This window comes from Primulina tabacum, chromosome 7 (assembly GCF_025594145.1).
Source record: "Primulina tabacum isolate GXHZ01 chromosome 7, ASM2559414v2, whole genome shotgun sequence".
Lineage (NCBI taxonomy): Eukaryota > Viridiplantae > Streptophyta > Magnoliopsida > Lamiales > Gesneriaceae > Primulina > Primulina tabacum.
Genome location: NC_134556.1, coordinates 37,954,159 through 37,968,998, shown reverse-complemented (window position 1 = coordinate 37,968,998; position 14,840 = coordinate 37,954,159). Strand labels below are relative to the sequence as shown.

The window sequence follows — 14,840 nt, the reverse complement described above, 5'->3', positions numbered from 1 at the left end:
TCAAGTTGCTGTGGTTACCACCGATAACAAGTGTGTGGATGAGAATATGTAATATATTATATACTCCCAAAATTAAAAATAAAAATAAAAATCTAATATTATTTTATAGGAGAACGGCGTTGCCACAATTATTTCAATCAATAATTTTGTAAATTTAATTCTTCCGCCCACCCAACCCGAATGACAACATTTGTTGGTACAAGTCCTGTAGCTGCAGCAGCTACCGGATTTCCTAGCTTTAAAACCCTAACCAAGAACCCCGCGTCCTTACGTCCCAGTGGGAGAATCGGAGCATCGACAGGGTTCACCTTCCGCCGCCGTATCGCTTGCAATACCGATCACAGAGGTGCAAAAGTCATGGCCGCCTCCATAACAGAAACGGAGAAATGGGGAATCAAGATAGTCAGCAATCCCACCGAATCTAAACTTTCCGACCTCGGTGTTCGCTCTTGGCCCAAGTGAATATCTCTCTCGCTCTCTTGTGTATTTATACACTCATTTGAAAAATCTTCTCCAGCTGAGATGACATGTTTTTTGTTAGTCTTGCTATTGAGGGGTTGAAGGTCGATAGACGAAAAATAATTGATTAGCATCTCGCCATGCGTTTGATGAAATGCGCGCTTCTAGGATAGCCTGAGTTCGGCGTGTTGTTTGAATAATTGAATGGAAAATGGAGCTTTAGTTTTAGTAGGGTCTTAATCTGATTTTAGTATGTGATTATCCAGTTGCCCTTTCGAATCCTATTAATTATGAAATGATTGATAAATATTGAACATCTTTGATGTCTAGGAGTAGATGCAAACTTGAACGGCATTCTGGTGGATTCAATAAGAAATTAAGGAAGACATGATAGAAAGAAGAGTTGGAACAAAGCATTCAGAACAATTTTTCTCCATTGTAATGTTTCCTCTAGAATTTCAATAGTTGAATACAAAATCAGCAGTTGTTGAATGCTAACTCGTGGAACCGTCTTTGCGCGAGGCTTATCGATTTGAAAACAAAATCAACAGTTTATCGATTCTATCATTTCATTACAGATGTCATGTTTGATGGACTCAATAGATCAGTACTGTGAGTTCTGTAAATTTTATTCAGGTTGCTTGTAGTTGTAATATTTGGCACTCTGTTCAGTTACTTTACGAAATGTCTCTATTTGTTTTCTCACACAACCACATTGTCTGATCTTGTTTGCTTTGAATAAAGGTGGGGATGTCCTCCAAGCAAATTTCCATGGACATACTCTTCAACCGAGACCTGCTACTTATTGAATGGAAAGGTAAAGGTGTATCCCCATGGATCTGATGAGGAGGTTGAAATCGGCGCAGGCGACTTGGTTGTGTTCCCCAAGGGGATGAGTTGCACTTGGGATGTGTCTGAAACCGTTGACAAGCATTACCAATTTGAGTAATTTTCAAATAATATATGACCATGAAGATATGTATTTCTTGAATCTAGACCACTTATTATATCCTCGTTCCATTATCGAAAACTGATTACATCCCGGCCACCCTTATTTGGAAGAGTCTTTGCTACATTGGATGAATGGCATGGTTAAGGTCTATTGCATAGACTCTCCTCGGAACACTGAAATGTCTATAAGTGACCGTTTGCAAAAGCTTTTGTACGAGTGATTAAATCTATAGGTTATAAAAATATCATAAGCTTGAAGAATAAATTATTTTTATACAGTTTTTTTTTAATAAAATAACGAAAATTCTCATTTTAGAGAATCTATTTATCTCATCTATCTAGTAATTTTGGATTAAACAAAATTTTTTTGTGAGAGAATATTATGAAAATTTTGTATTTATTTCGCAAAATATTATAATAACTGTTACTTTCAGATTTTACTTAAACTAAGCAGAATCAAATTATGAGTTAAGAAACACTGAAAACTAATTTTTTAAAGCTGAAAAGAGTGATCGTGTTTTTTTAGCGATCATAGACTACCATCCTTAATTATCATTTGTGTGTGATAATAACAATTTATTTATTTATTTTTAGGTAGTAAACGTAATTGTTTAAGTTTAACAATGATGTTTAATTATGTCAGGAACGTAACATTGACTTGGATTATAAATTTGACAAAAAATGTTGTGAGACGGTCTCATGGGTTATTTTGTTGAGACGATCTCACAGGTTGTATTTTGTGAGACGATTCTCTTATTTGGGTCATCAAAGAAAAATATTATTTTCTATTGTGGATATCGGTAAGATTGATCCATTTTACAGATAAAAATTCGTGATATCGTCTCCACCCGAGACCGTATAAATTTTATCCACATATTCAAAAGCAGCATTGCATGTGTATTCGTTCTCTATGGAACATATATATACATACACGCGAGCTTATATAATGCAACATCTGTATCATAATACATTTTTTACCCGTAAAATAATGAAGGGAAAAAAAAATCTAAAACCCAATTACGGCACATGCGAACGAAATCCAGCACAATGGAGGAGCTCCGGCCGCGCAACTCGGCGGTGTAGGGAGTCGAGACGGTGGAAGTTACTGCAGGTGGAGCGGAAGGATCTGAAGGCGGAGTCATCGTTCAAAAAGCAGAGGTTTCTGAAGATGAGCTGGATTGTAGCAGGGTGGAATAGTGAGTTGTTTGCATTCACGGTACACAAAAAATGAATATGACTACCAGGAGAATAACAGAGAAATCTGCTCTGCTCTCAGAAATGTCATCTGCATCAAGGCCGTGGAGAACGACGTTTCTGACACTGAGGGATGAAACCTCGGCGTCACCGCCTACCTCTACCGTCCTCCGCCTCCTCGACCAACTCGTATTTTCTCAATATGATTCTCTCCTCTCTGTCTCTCTCTCTTTCACCCCGTGATCTGGTATGATGGGGTGCATTTCTTTCTGATGTTGTATTTTTCGCTTGTAGGTTACGTCTGACTTGAAGTTTTTAATGGAGTTGGCTCGGCATATATCTCCTTTTGAAAGATGAAAAGAAACCGAGCCAGGTGAAAATCAAGTGAGAAAATGATTGAACAAATTATAGTTATTCGGAATGATATATGAACTATAAAACAGTATTAATTATTTGATTATATTCATTTGCAACTAAAATACTAATTTTATCCATTGAACAGTAAATACTAAATATGGTGCTTAAAAAATCAACATATATCACATTAGGAAAAGCATTAATGAAAATAGCACATATATATTATCAACCTACGTGGCAATCTTCAAGGAATAATGATTTTGATTCTATTCGCTCACAAATTTGCTTCTGATATGGTTAATCTTGACCAACATTGAACTTCTTTGGATAGTTTGATTCATTGAATTTGCTAACTAATTGACTGTACATGAACATAATACATCTTCAAGTTAATCACATAAGAGAATCATGTAATATATTGAAAGAAGTCAACTGTGTATACATATATGTGTGTGTGTGTGTCTGATGGAATCTTTGACCACGTAGAGTGAGCCTCTGTCTCTCTATATATAAATACCTGTCACCGACGAAATTCATGCATGTTTATTAGTTAAAACATATATACCCAACTGGGAGCACCTGCACTCATTATTTAATGGGGTATTTCATGAATATTAGTAGGAGTAACATTCCAGTTTTGTTGGCCATTTTGTTCATTCTTAGTTTGTTTAATCCACTGGCAATTAGCGTGGATGATACAGTTCATTTCGACCTGAATTACTCTCCAACTTGGGGAAGCAACCATGTCACAGTTCTTGGCAATGGAACACAAGTTCAACTTTTGTTAGACCAACAGTCGGGTTAGTTTTCACCTAATTTCGTGATTTGTTTATGAATGAACATTGATCAACGAATTTCAGTCCATGTATATATCTCCTGGTCACATTGCAATATGTTGCAGGAGCGGGGTTCAATTCAAAGAATAAATATGGCTCTGGAATTTTTAGACTGAAGATAAAGGTGCCGAACAAAAAAGATGCAGGAGTAATCACAACTTTCTACGTATGTATCGATGAATGAATACATGTAATATGTGTGTTTGAGATCATGAAGAAAAAGTACTGATGAATATGCTTTGATATATATATATGCATGGATATCGTTGCAGCTGACTGGGGTCCCAATCGACCAACCAAATGGAGGTCACGATGAGGTCGACATCGAGTTCTTGGGAAGCAATGGGAAGCCATTCATTCTAAGTACGAATGTTTTTGCAAACGACGCTGGAAATAGAGAACAACAGTTTGCACTTTGGTTCGATCCAGCGGAAGATTTTCACGTTTATGAGATACTGTGGAACCATCACCACATAGTGTTCTTTGTGGACAAAATACCAATAAGGGTGTACCATAACTTGAAGGCAAGGTTAGGCGTGAATTATCCATCGCGGCCGATGCACGTGGAAACAAGCATATGGAATTTTACATCTTGGCTAGGGCCAGTTGATTGGAGCCAAGCACCTTTTGTGGCTGAGTATCGCGGATTCGGGGTCGAAGCGTGCGTGCATGACTCTCTTGATCCTCGGGGATGCCACTCTCAAAATTACTATTGGAATGCGCCAAAATATTGGAAACTCGGTCCCATCCAGCAAATTTTTCTTCACGAACATGTGAGGAAGAATCACATGGTCTATGACTATTGTGCCGACGAGAAAAAACATTTCATAGAGTGCAAGACTTAGGATGTATTTTATCTACATATATATCAGATTAATAAAAATTAAATTTCAACACTTTTCGAATTCTTATTATAATTCAAATTTTAATCTCAGGACTATTGAAAATATAAAATACATTTTAATGCATGATGTATGCATCAATTATAACATTTTATTAAATTTAAAATTTCCACTTTGGTTTTTAGTTTTTCTATTTAATTTCATATCAAGTGTTTCCTTATTATTTAATATCATATTCATAAAATAATAATAATATTCTTCATTATTTCTCTATATTGATTTTGAAATAGTATTAAAAGAAAAAAGTACTATATAATTGTTCTAATTAGCTCTAGGCAACGACTGACTTCCTAGTCGGAAGGCATGAACGAATCCTTTCGTCTATGAGCTAAACCCTCCGAGGAGCTCCCCCGTGAGCCAAAAAACGTGATATTTGTACATGTAATTAAAGCAATAATCTACCTATTAAAGAAATATTTATCAAAATTAATGTTTCATCTATCGCTTAAATATTTGAAAATAAATAGAAATTAATTACGCAATTAAATGTGTAGTCTTAAAAAAATTATAATTTAAATTTGAATTCGATGTCTATTGAAAAAATAAACTAAATTTATATATCTGCATTGATTATATCATTTCACTTCATTTCGATCATGATTTTTATTTTTTTTTGTTACTTTAGTATATTGAATATCACTATAATCTATCATTTTAAATAAAATATAATTTATTATTTATAATATTAAGTTTTTAACTTTTAAAAAGAGTATAATCATGAATTTTTTTATATATTGATTGTTAATAAATTGTTATCATTAATATGTATCTTAATTAAAATTTTAATATAAATATTTTTAACTTATCTTAAAAATAATTAAAAATTTTAATCAAAATTTATTCATATAATAAATTAAAAAAATTGTGACTTTTTGAAAATTATTTATTTATTATTTAAAATTTTAATAAACAAAATAATATATATAATTTTTTAAATATATTTTTCTATTCTTTTATCAATAACGGTTCTACTCAATAAATATAAACAATTCAATGTAATGAGTCTAATGACAGAAGATTGGTATCATTATTTGAGTGTTATCTCAAGTTATTTTTAATAAAATAATTTTTATAATAATATTTGAAATTTAAATATATTCATTATGTTATATTAATAATTTAAAATATTTATTCAAAAAATAATACTTATTAATTTTAATATTTAGTTACATAATTAACACTCCATCCATCTCATAAATGAAACACAAGTGTATATAAAAGCTAAGTTGTTCGCCTAAATTAGTAAGTTCTGGCCAAAAATAACACTCTGTTTCCCTTTTTTTCCAAAGTAATACCGCGTCGTCGAAACCGTGCATATTTCCAAAATATATGCTTGAGCATAAAAAGATGATGAATCAAGTTTGATGGCGAAGGACTCCAAACAAAATTCAGTATCCAACGTAAGTAAATAAAGAAAAGAAAACGTAAAAAAACGATGTCATAATAAACAGAAGATCAAAGAAATTATATCTATGTATGCCACTCGGTTATTAACTTTGAGATGAACGATGACATCAAGGCTCTTCATCTACAAGAATGGTGGATTCATTACCAATCCCAAGCTCCGTAAGAGATTCCATGTCATCATTAAGCAATGTAGGTAGGGGCGAACCCTAAAAAATAAACCCCACGAAGATAGAATTAGTAGTGGTCAAGAAAGTAACGAGATTGGGAGAAAAATCTGGTGAGGAAAAAGAAGATTCCCACCTCTTCTTGGAGAAAAAGGATGGGCTTCACCGATTTTAACTTGAAGAAAATCTCACACAAATTCTTCAGCTTTCCAACCTATGCGACAATATTCACGCATTTACACTTGAAAAAGCCCATCAAAATAATCAGCTTAGGGAAATGGCAGGCAGATGTATCACCGTTGTAGTTGCAGGCAACTTTTTCACAAGGACGGGTTTTTCACCCATAGAAGCTCCAATGCATTTCAAAGAAATAGCTGCATGGACAAGTCTAGCTTATAAAAACAAAATAATATCATTCCAGAATAATAGAATATGGAAGCGGAAGCTAATTCAAATCAAAGTTCATACAAATTAATCCCGAAGCCATTTTTTGATTCCCTGATGCACCTATTGATTGTTTTTCATCCTCAATTCCAAGAGTACTTTTAAGCTTAGCAAACCTGTTTACCCAATGCATACAAGGAGATGCATCAACAAAGTACTAAGACACACTGTTTACTACAAACCATGTCAAGCTTATAGCATATATTTCATATGGTGGCACCAATGGTCTCCCGTATACACCAAAAGTAGCTAGGTAAGAGGAAAGGGAGCTGACAAAAATTAACCTGGGATGGAACCTTTTAATTTCTTCCGGACCGCCATGACACTTTGACATGACCAAGCGGACATATCTGCAGGAGAATATTCAAGTAACATTATCTGCATGGATATAAATTATGATGGTAACAGGAAGATCGCAATTGATATGACCAACCAAACAGCAGCATGCAATCCATGCCCATGTACGTTACAGCAGCTAGCCACTTTTCCCGTGGTTAAGTTTCAGACTATTTTTCCCAGAAGATTTTTTTATAATTAATTAGTTTGAAGAAGCATTTTGTTAAGGAAAATTTAACAAAGATATATTTTTCTCAGTCCCTTGTGTGAAAAACATAGTATGTATGCATTATGGCAAGCATTCTGAAGAAAAAGCAATACCGAATTTCAGAGTCCTTCCGCTCTCGAGGACTAATCTGTAGTAACAGAAAGCCTATCAGAAAGATGTTAACTGCAAAGCAGGATGACCTCACAATCACCCTAAAATAAATTATAAATTATCTTAAACTTGCCTCACTGCCATTAAATATTTTAATTTTTTTCAAACGTGCAATAAAAACAAATCTGGGAATGCCACCTTTCCCCAGATCTGCAACTGGATTTCCGGAAAGCCTGACATCCTGCATAACAAAGCATTTGTTATGCAACGCTCTGATGTTATCAATTATATCAAAAAGGTTCATTGATACAATAAATTATCACTAGCAAAGACAGCAAAGTAAAGCAAGAATTTATCACACACATAAAAGATGGGACTGAATTTGTTTTCCATTGTCTCGCCTGAGACACATAGCTAGTTCTTTCCCAGTATTAGGAATTTGTTTTCCACTGTCTCGCCTGAGAGGCATATCTAGTTCTTTCACATTATTAGGACTGAGTATTTGAAATGTACATTCTTTAGACTGGATTTTTAGCTATCTTATTGCTTGACAGCGATATGACAGGATATGAACCTTGAGACCTCCTTGTTAAAATAATTAATCATGTAAGATTTAGATGAGACCAAGAGACTACATGTTAGTCCTACCTTTGTCCGAAGTCAGACCTAAAACCAAGTAAGCAGGTTTACAGTTGTGCTATGCATACACACCACCTGATCTTCACACTCCAACCAACTTTTGTGATATCTTTCTTTCTTTGCTATCCCAACACAGTTCATGACCAAAGCCAATTAAAATATGCAGGTGTGGGTAATAGCATTCATCATTTAATCCCTTTACTGCCGATCATGTACAGAAGTATTAAGGATATCTCAAACAGTGCCCAAATTTAATGCTCACCATCAAGCTAGGGAATGAATTAAGTGAATCAACAGATTCGAGGTCTTCAATTTTGTTATTCGCTGAAACAAGTAACAAACTAGATGAATCCTCAAGAGTGGCAGTATTAACTAGTAAGTATGAAAAAAATTATTGCACAGTATTGGAACGTTACCCAGAAGAAGGCCACACAAACTCTTGAAATGATTATAACCACCACAATCAGGATACCATATGTGATTCAACTCATTGTTGCTCAAAAATAGCTGTTCCAAACTAAATGCAGGCACCATGATGAAATAGCATTACAAATAACTGAAAAAACAGAGTCGTAGAAAATAAATACATGGTGGGAAAGTGCTCTTTCCTCTTTGCGTACCTGTTTAACTGTGACAATTTCATGATTTCATCCCAAGCAGCTATACAATTGTTTTCCAGATTAAGCAGACGCAGAGAATTAAATCCTTGGACAACAGTTGAAGCTGCGGGCTGGACAGAAAAAAGAACATGTTACGAAAAAATTCTATAAATATATGTGAGTAGATTCTCAAAAAAAAGAGAAGTTTGACAGGGAAAGAATAACAGAAACAGTAATCACTAAGGCAGCGAAAAAAATCCCAGATCGAATATAAACATATCAAAGTATAAATGCTTACAGGATGTGCATTACAGTGTTATACACGCTACAATGATCCAAATGGGTGTCCCCTTGCACATGCATCGCAGGTAACAGTCCATTCAATACCTTCCCCAGAAGAAAGATGCTTTTCAAAAATATATTTTTTTAACAAACACCACGTGTGCCTTGGTGGGTGTTTGACACAAGTAATTGCATTTAGGATAACAAGAGCATGAGACCATACGTTAGCATATTCGATGTGACTAATCTGATGATCCATATGATTTTAACTAATGCAATCTAGCACAAGTTTTTACCAAGCATACAGCCGTGAAGCAATTCACTTGTTCTCAGTTGAAAACTAGTTGTCGGAAATACACATACAATCATCACCAAGCAGATAACATAAGTCGGAATTCAACTCCAAACATCATTGTGTAATAATCACTAACGGTTATTTCTCGTAAGTTATTTCCCATTAGATGCAGTTCTTCCACATTTTGCAGTGAATCCTTTAGAATTTCCACCTGCCATATTAAACAAAACCTCCTTTAAAATTATCCCCTGATTTTCATAAAGAAACTGAAATAATATTGCAACATAGAAACATAAGCCTCCACCTGCTTCCAGATCACGGAGGTGTGGTTCAAAACTAAAATTCGGATATTTGTCAGCTGGGGTATGGTAGTTATAACAGTTGATAACGAATTATTGGAAAGATTGAGGGCTTCAAGAGAAGGCAACCCTTCATTAATAACACCTATATCCTGCGAGGATGATCAAATGGAAGAAAATTGACTTTTATCAACTTTGCATCACAAGCTGCTGCATCATTTCCAACCAGAGGTATCAACACGTCAATATTCTAATAATGAGAGTAGCTTCATTGTTAAGTAAACACGATGCCCACAGATTTTAAGAATGTAAAAATATTGATACTCCCATAATTCTCTACATATACAAATGGCAACTGAAGCTTAATAAATTGATACATTGTATTCAAGCAAGAAACACATACTTCCCATTTATCAACCAAGTTTCCAGTCAAGTCAAGCTCCTTCAGATCTGCAATTATAAACACTTGAGAATTCGTGGAAAACGAACAACAGCACTGATGAGTATAATACCTAAGAGCATAACTGCAGACAGGTGCTCACATAAATGAAACAGGAGGTGTCTAATAAATGATATGATCGAACACGAGTTCAGATTTGAATATAAAAGAAAGAAACAACACTGAAAAATGTAGACAGATTGGGAGATAATCAACTTACTAGGTAGCACCGAACTGACATGGTCAGGGGAATCAGGAAACTTAACTCCCAAATGAGATAATGACGCACTTGTCAGGTCCTCGAATCTGCTCATTTTGTCTTGGATTTTCTCTTTCCCCAGAAGCTGGACGGACACTCTATTGTTTCTCGCAGAGAGGACATACATCTCATCTAAGCGAGGATAATACAAACAAACGATAATGATCAGCCACACAAGTGACTTTGAAAACTTTACAACGCAGCTGGACTAAAAAAATCACAGATAAACTCAGCTTATGAACTTCTGTAAAACAAATAACAGGAGCAACACCTAGACTTAACCCTTCGATCATTCAAATGTGATAAATTCCTATATCTACTAGTAGCCACGAAGCCTCACACATTCGTCTCAGTTGACACAGAAACACACACAATGCCAATTCAATCAAGTTGATACGCTGATCACGTTTAGCATTGCATTTATAGTGATACATCGCACAAAGCACTAATTCCTTCCAATCGAAACAACGTACGAAATCTAATTCGCGTGACCTCACCTTCTTCTTCTTTCGTGGAGGCAGTTTGATAGCGAGTTTGAAGTGCTTCTAACAGGGAAACTCCGGCGCTGAGATTATGCGGGCGAAGGAAGGACGCAGTGTCGTGGCCCCGTGCGATGAAGTAAGCAACACCATTATGAGTTCCATTATGCTTGCCGACGCCGTCGGCATCCCAATCTACTCCGACCCAAGCACCGGAGTAGCCCTCTAGCGGCCCCACGTACTTGACAACTCCGGTTCTCTGAGGTTGTCCGGCATAGTGGACCCTTTGATCGACCTTGAATGCTGTTTCCGATGAGCTCTGCATCTCTGGCTTCGACTAACGCATCCCCCTTTCTTCTAATAAATACACATACTGTAACAGAAGCCGGGGCATTTAAATTTTATTAATTGATCTGGCCCCTTTGATTTATTATTAATTATTATACCTTTTTATATAAATAATATTATTTATCATTGTTTTAAAAAAAAAACCTAATATTATCGAGCAACTTAATCCGATTTCTATTTTGGATTGTGCAATACATCCTAAACCAGTCCAATCCGTTGTTTCGATTTCATATGTTGTGAATCTGGAACCAATTTAATTGGTGCGGTGACATGCCTAATTTTTGCATGACACAGAAAACCTCAATCAATTCAATAATGGCGAAAACGAAAAGAGAGTTGCTCCGGTCCATGGAGAGATGTTCTACAAGATGGCGACAAAAAATTGGAGACGCGAGGCTTAAGGTGAACTTAGAGCCAGGTACAATGCTCCTTATGCATGTCCCTGGCAAGAAGGTCTACAACTCTAAAATTGATGGTTTTGGGGAATGACGATGTTAGGATAAATTGGGTAAGTTGGCGGGGCAGAGGAAAGTTTAGGCGGGATGATATGCACACTTGATATTGAAAAGATTAGGTGAGAAGTCGAAAAGATTTCTGACTTAACCACGTTCCAAGTCAGTCGATAATTCATCTAGAGGAAAGAAAAGTGTTATAAAAAAAGTTTTGTGAAAATGTCAAGTGGATGTCCTGCGAGCAAACATGAATATTTATAGTGAAAAATATAATGATGACTTTGTTTTCAGTGTTCGGTTACTTTTCATGATCAAACGGCTATCCATGTCTTATCCCTTGACATTGTCACGACTTACAACTCATGTCGCTTTTAGTTTTGTTATATCGTTCCTTGTGATTACTGCTCATGATTTCAAGATATGATACATGTGCACCCAGAATCGATATCCCACCAAAGGGCGCTCGGGCACTAGCCATGATGCGAGGAGACAAGAGGTCCCGGTCCCTGGACTATCATTGGACATGATCTCTGATCTATTATCTTGGTCTTCTTGTGCTGCTCGGGTTAGGCTGGGAGTCCGAATTTGTACGAGTATGTAATAATCTGATCAGCTTCCGTAATTATTTCATACTTGAGACTCTCTTTACCCGAGCCAACTCTCACCCGACTTCTCGTGGCTTTTCATTCTCTTCTTATTCTGCCTGAATCCAAGAATGACTTGAACTCTCTCCTGGACAGGAAAGAAGATTCCTCACTGAAATCGATCCCGAGCTTGGATACTGATTCCAACGAAACTTCCTGGTAAATTCTCAAACCAGTTCGCTTTTACCTAATTATCATGGGTGCGTATTTGATGTTGTTTATATTGGCACGCATGTGCACGAGTGTGTGTGTGTGTGTCTGTTTGCAGGTCTTGAGAGGAGTTATATGGTTGGTTCTCCGTTCTCGTGAGCTCTTTTAATTATCAACGTTAGATGAAGTTGTATTGGGAGGATGTTGTACAATAATTGAAAAGTTACAATCTTTGATGAGGTATACCTTGGAGTTTCCTCTGTATGTCGAGATAGTGTTTAGATAGAGGGGTAGAGTCTTGAGGGGTGAGGAGAAAAATGCTAACATGCCTGCCTTTTCATCCTACTGAAGCCGCCAATATTTTACCTTCAATTATTTTAATTAGCTAATCCTTGGGCGTTACCAGCTTTTAGACTTTTTAAAATTCAGTTTAACATCCTTCCTCGTCAGCTACAAAGATCTATCTAAAAAGACAACACATCAATCACAAGCACGTAAAATAAACAGATATTCTTTGATGCATTTTCCTTACCACAACGTCTGCTCCCTCTGGAAAGTTAAAACTCATGAATTCAGGGAATCACGAAGAAAAGAAAAGAAAAAGTCCATTGATGAGATCAAAGACTGGCTAGCTGCTGTATGTTGATGGGATAAGCAAACTCTGTATTCCCATTGAAAGCTTTCTGTCCAAACAATATGTTTACCGCTTCCGTGGGGTGGAAAGCGTCCCAGAATATGTACTGTTTCCTGTCTGGGCATGGCGTCTGGAATGGTAGGCAAGTGATTTGCCCTCTGTTCCTCCCAATGCCGCAGCACCCACGATTCACCGCACTAAATCCTGTACAATTTAGTATGTAAAAAGTGTGTACAAAATACTGAAAATCTTGATTGAGAGAGAAAACTGAAGATCTAAAAGCACCATATGTTCCAGCATTTGCAAGGAGATCTTGGAACATGTTGCGAGTGTCAACGTAAGAAAATCTTGAACCGGGTAGATTAGCGCTGAGATTGTTGATCATGGCCTTCGTGTTGGTGTTGAAGGGAAGCACAAGCTGGTTAACTTCTTCTGAGCATATACCATTGCTACTCTGAGCAAGAATGCTTGGAATACACCCCATCAGTCCAAGCCCTGCTATCGCAAATCTCCTAGCTCCAAGATTGTACAGTCTCTGCAATTTTTTAAAAAACACTCAAGAAAATACAAGTATATGTATCACATACAGGTATGTCAATGTAAGTCTAAGTATCTTACAGTGACTTGTTGGGAGTACTGTTGAGACAAGAGATCTGCATATTGTTGAGCATTGTACTGATACTTGGTGTTATAATTGGGCATGAGGTAATTGTTTAAATAGTCGTTGCTGCCCATCCCTATAAAGAAAATGGATTTGGCCACAGATTGCGACACATCAGGCGCACTGAGGATACCGGTGATTTGATCAAGAGTGCTCTCAAAATTTTTAATTTGCTGATTAAATGGAATCCGACCAACCTGTCATGTTAGAGTAAAAGGGGTGACAAACAGACATGGTTACATGGTCATATATACTAGGTTGTTGGAACCAAAAAACATGTGCCCAAGTATCATGCATCATCAAATTATTTTAACATTACTCACAAAATTTCTTCCTGTATCATCAAGGATACCAGCAGCTGCAGAGGCATAATTAACACCATATCTGATTTGATCCCCAGAAGCCTCAGAATACGGAGGAATCAGTGGTAATCCAAGCAATTCAGCTGCATATATGTAAGAAACAAACCAGGCTGAATGCAACAGATTTTTTCCGTTTACACAACTGAAAAGCGTTGATGAAAGTGGTTTTCTATTTACCAATGGTGTCAACCATGGTATAACCATTGGAGAAACGCCCCGTGGAGCCGCCATTAAAGTCGATGCCATAAGGAAAATAGTTGGCTTTTGCCAAGGATGCCAAGTTGTTGTTGTTGCCATTATCAATCAGAGAGTCACCGAAAATGAACAAGGCAGGCGCCAAAGCTTTCCTCTCAGTGCTACCAGCTCCATCTTCTTGACCCCTTACAAGATATGCATCCATGTTACATACTAACAACATCACAAGAAGCCCACAAAGCTTCAACTGCTTCTCAGCCATTCTTTGTGTGTGAAAATGTGTGCTATTGTGTGTATGGAATGTTTGAAGGTGGCCAAAGGTTTTAATAAGCGGAGGAAAGGCGGTGGGTAGGGAGGAGTAAATGAATTCACCTGTATTGTTCTCTCTTGAAGTAATTACATGCAATAAATATTGTCGACAGGGCTGTGGTCTCTCTCTTTTTCATCTCATTTTCTGTCTTAGACTTTCTACGTAACTCTTCAATGTTTTCCATTTCCATTTTCTGTGGTTTTAGAATTGATTGATATTTCGGTTAATTTTGTTTCAAATTTCTGTTCTATTTCTCGTAGTTTGAACCTTTTTACATGCATGAATTATGTTGCCTCGGAAAGAAACACACTGACTTAATTGTTTGCCATTTATTTACCAATTTCTAAAAATTAGAGCTACCACATATAACACTCACCAGACTCGTATGTTTTCAACCTTCATAATAATAATAATAAGAGCGACA

The 14,840-nt window shown here is 36.4% G+C and overlaps 4 protein-coding genes and 1 long non-coding RNA gene across 7 annotated transcripts; 3 read left to right on the top strand and 2 right to left on the bottom strand.

Annotated features, from left to right (window-relative positions):
- The first annotated feature begins 121 nt into the window (after positions 1-121).
- LOC142551752 (uncharacterized) lies at positions 122-1,496 on the top strand. The gene is made up of 2 exons (XM_075661136.1): positions 122-458; positions 1,204-1,496. Exons 1-2 carry the CDS (start codon positions 181-183, stop codon positions 1,406-1,408), a joined length of 483 nt encoding a protein of 160 aa, XP_075517251.1. The 5' UTR covers positions 122-180; the 3' UTR covers positions 1,409-1,496.
- Positions 1,497-2,280: 784 nt separating this feature from the next.
- Positions 2,281-4,674, top strand: LOC142550960 (xyloglucan endotransglucosylase/hydrolase protein 3-like). Of its 3 annotated transcripts, none has more exons than XM_075660012.1 (5): positions 2,281-2,606; positions 2,687-2,793; positions 2,899-3,761; positions 3,863-3,963; positions 4,070-4,674. In XM_075660012.1, the coding sequence occupies exons 3-5, from the start codon at positions 3,557-3,559 to the stop codon at positions 4,640-4,642; spliced, it is 879 nt and encodes a 292-aa protein (XP_075516127.1). In that variant the 5' UTR covers positions 2,281-2,606; positions 2,687-2,793; positions 2,899-3,556; the 3' UTR covers positions 4,643-4,674. The 3 variants fall into 3 exon arrangements, with proteins under 3 accessions (XP_075516127.1, XP_075516128.1, XP_075516125.1); XM_075660013.1 differs by having other exon boundaries at positions 2,281-2,793; positions 2,899-2,977; positions 3,649-3,761; XM_075660010.1 differs by having other exon boundaries at positions 2,281-2,793.
- A 1,280-nt stretch (positions 4,675-5,954) lies between these two features.
- LOC142551750 (tubulin-folding cofactor E) lies at positions 5,955-11,056 on the bottom strand. Its single transcript, XM_075661135.1, has 15 exons — positions 10,679-11,056; positions 10,143-10,313; positions 9,887-9,933; positions 9,489-9,635; positions 9,321-9,395; positions 8,629-8,738; positions 8,425-8,525; positions 8,271-8,332; positions 7,503-7,610; positions 7,372-7,406; positions 6,999-7,064; positions 6,739-6,830; positions 6,568-6,644; positions 6,407-6,484; positions 5,955-6,312 (listed from the first exon to the last, which is right to left on the bottom strand). Exons 1-15 carry the CDS (start codon positions 10,983-10,985, stop codon positions 6,214-6,216), a joined length of 1,575 nt encoding a protein of 524 aa, XP_075517250.1. The 5' UTR covers positions 10,986-11,056; the 3' UTR covers positions 5,955-6,213.
- A 1,007-nt stretch (positions 11,057-12,063) lies between these two features.
- LOC142551749 (uncharacterized) lies at positions 12,064-14,310 on the top strand. The gene is made up of 2 exons (XR_012821619.1): positions 12,064-12,263; positions 13,897-14,310. It is a non-coding gene; the product is annotated as an uncharacterized LOC142551749 (long non-coding RNA).
- On the bottom strand, positions 12,750-14,595 carry LOC142551748 (GDSL esterase/lipase At1g71691-like). Its single transcript, XM_075661134.1, has 5 exons — positions 14,089-14,595; positions 13,873-13,994; positions 13,507-13,746; positions 13,174-13,423; positions 12,750-13,092 (listed from the first exon to the last, which is right to left on the bottom strand). The coding sequence occupies exons 1-5, from the start codon at positions 14,366-14,368 to the stop codon at positions 12,872-12,874; spliced, it is 1,113 nt and encodes a 370-aa protein (XP_075517249.1). The 5' UTR covers positions 14,369-14,595; the 3' UTR covers positions 12,750-12,871.
- Between the last annotated feature and the right edge of the window lie 245 nt (positions 14,596-14,840).

Excerpts from the sequence above, each read along its gene's own strand:
- LOC142551750 (XM_075661135.1), bottom strand. The coding sequence starts at position 10,985 with ATGCAGAGCTCATCGGAAACAGCATTCAAGGTCGATCAAAGGGTCCAC. Across the intron at positions 7,065-7,371 it reads CGGAAGGACTCTGAAATTCG|ATATGTCCGCTTGGTCATGT; the intron begins GTATTGCTTTTT and ends ATTCTCCTGCAG. Across the intron at positions 6,831-6,998 it reads ATTAAAAGGTTCCATCCCAG|GTTTGCTAAGCTTAAAAGTA; the intron begins GTTAATTTTTGT and ends TTGGGTAAACAG.
- LOC142550960 (XM_075660012.1), top strand. The coding sequence starts at position 3,557 with ATGGGGTATTTCATGAATATTAGTAGGAGTAACATTCCAGTTTTGTTG. Across the intron at positions 3,762-3,862 it reads TTTGTTAGACCAACAGTCGG|GAGCGGGGTTCAATTCAAAG; the intron begins GTTAGTTTTCAC and ends AATATGTTGCAG. Across the intron at positions 3,964-4,069 it reads GAGTAATCACAACTTTCTAC|CTGACTGGGGTCCCAATCGA; the intron begins GTATGTATCGAT and ends ATATCGTTGCAG.
- LOC142551752 (XM_075661136.1), top strand. The coding sequence starts at position 181 with ATGACAACATTTGTTGGTACAAGTCCTGTAGCTGCAGCAGCTACCGGA. Across the intron at positions 459-1,203 it reads GGTGTTCGCTCTTGGCCCAA|GTGGGGATGTCCTCCAAGCA; the intron begins GTGAATATCTCT and ends CTTTGAATAAAG.
- LOC142551748 (XM_075661134.1), bottom strand. The coding sequence starts at position 14,368 with ATGGCTGAGAAGCAGTTGAAGCTTTGTGGGCTTCTTGTGATGTTGTTA. Across the intron at positions 13,995-14,088 it reads TACCATGGTTGACACCATTG|CTGAATTGCTTGGATTACCA; the intron begins GTAAATAGAAAA and ends ACATATATGCAG. Across the intron at positions 13,093-13,173 it reads TGCAAATGCTGGAACATATG|GATTTAGTGCGGTGAATCGT; the intron begins GTGCTTTTAGAT and ends TAAATTGTACAG.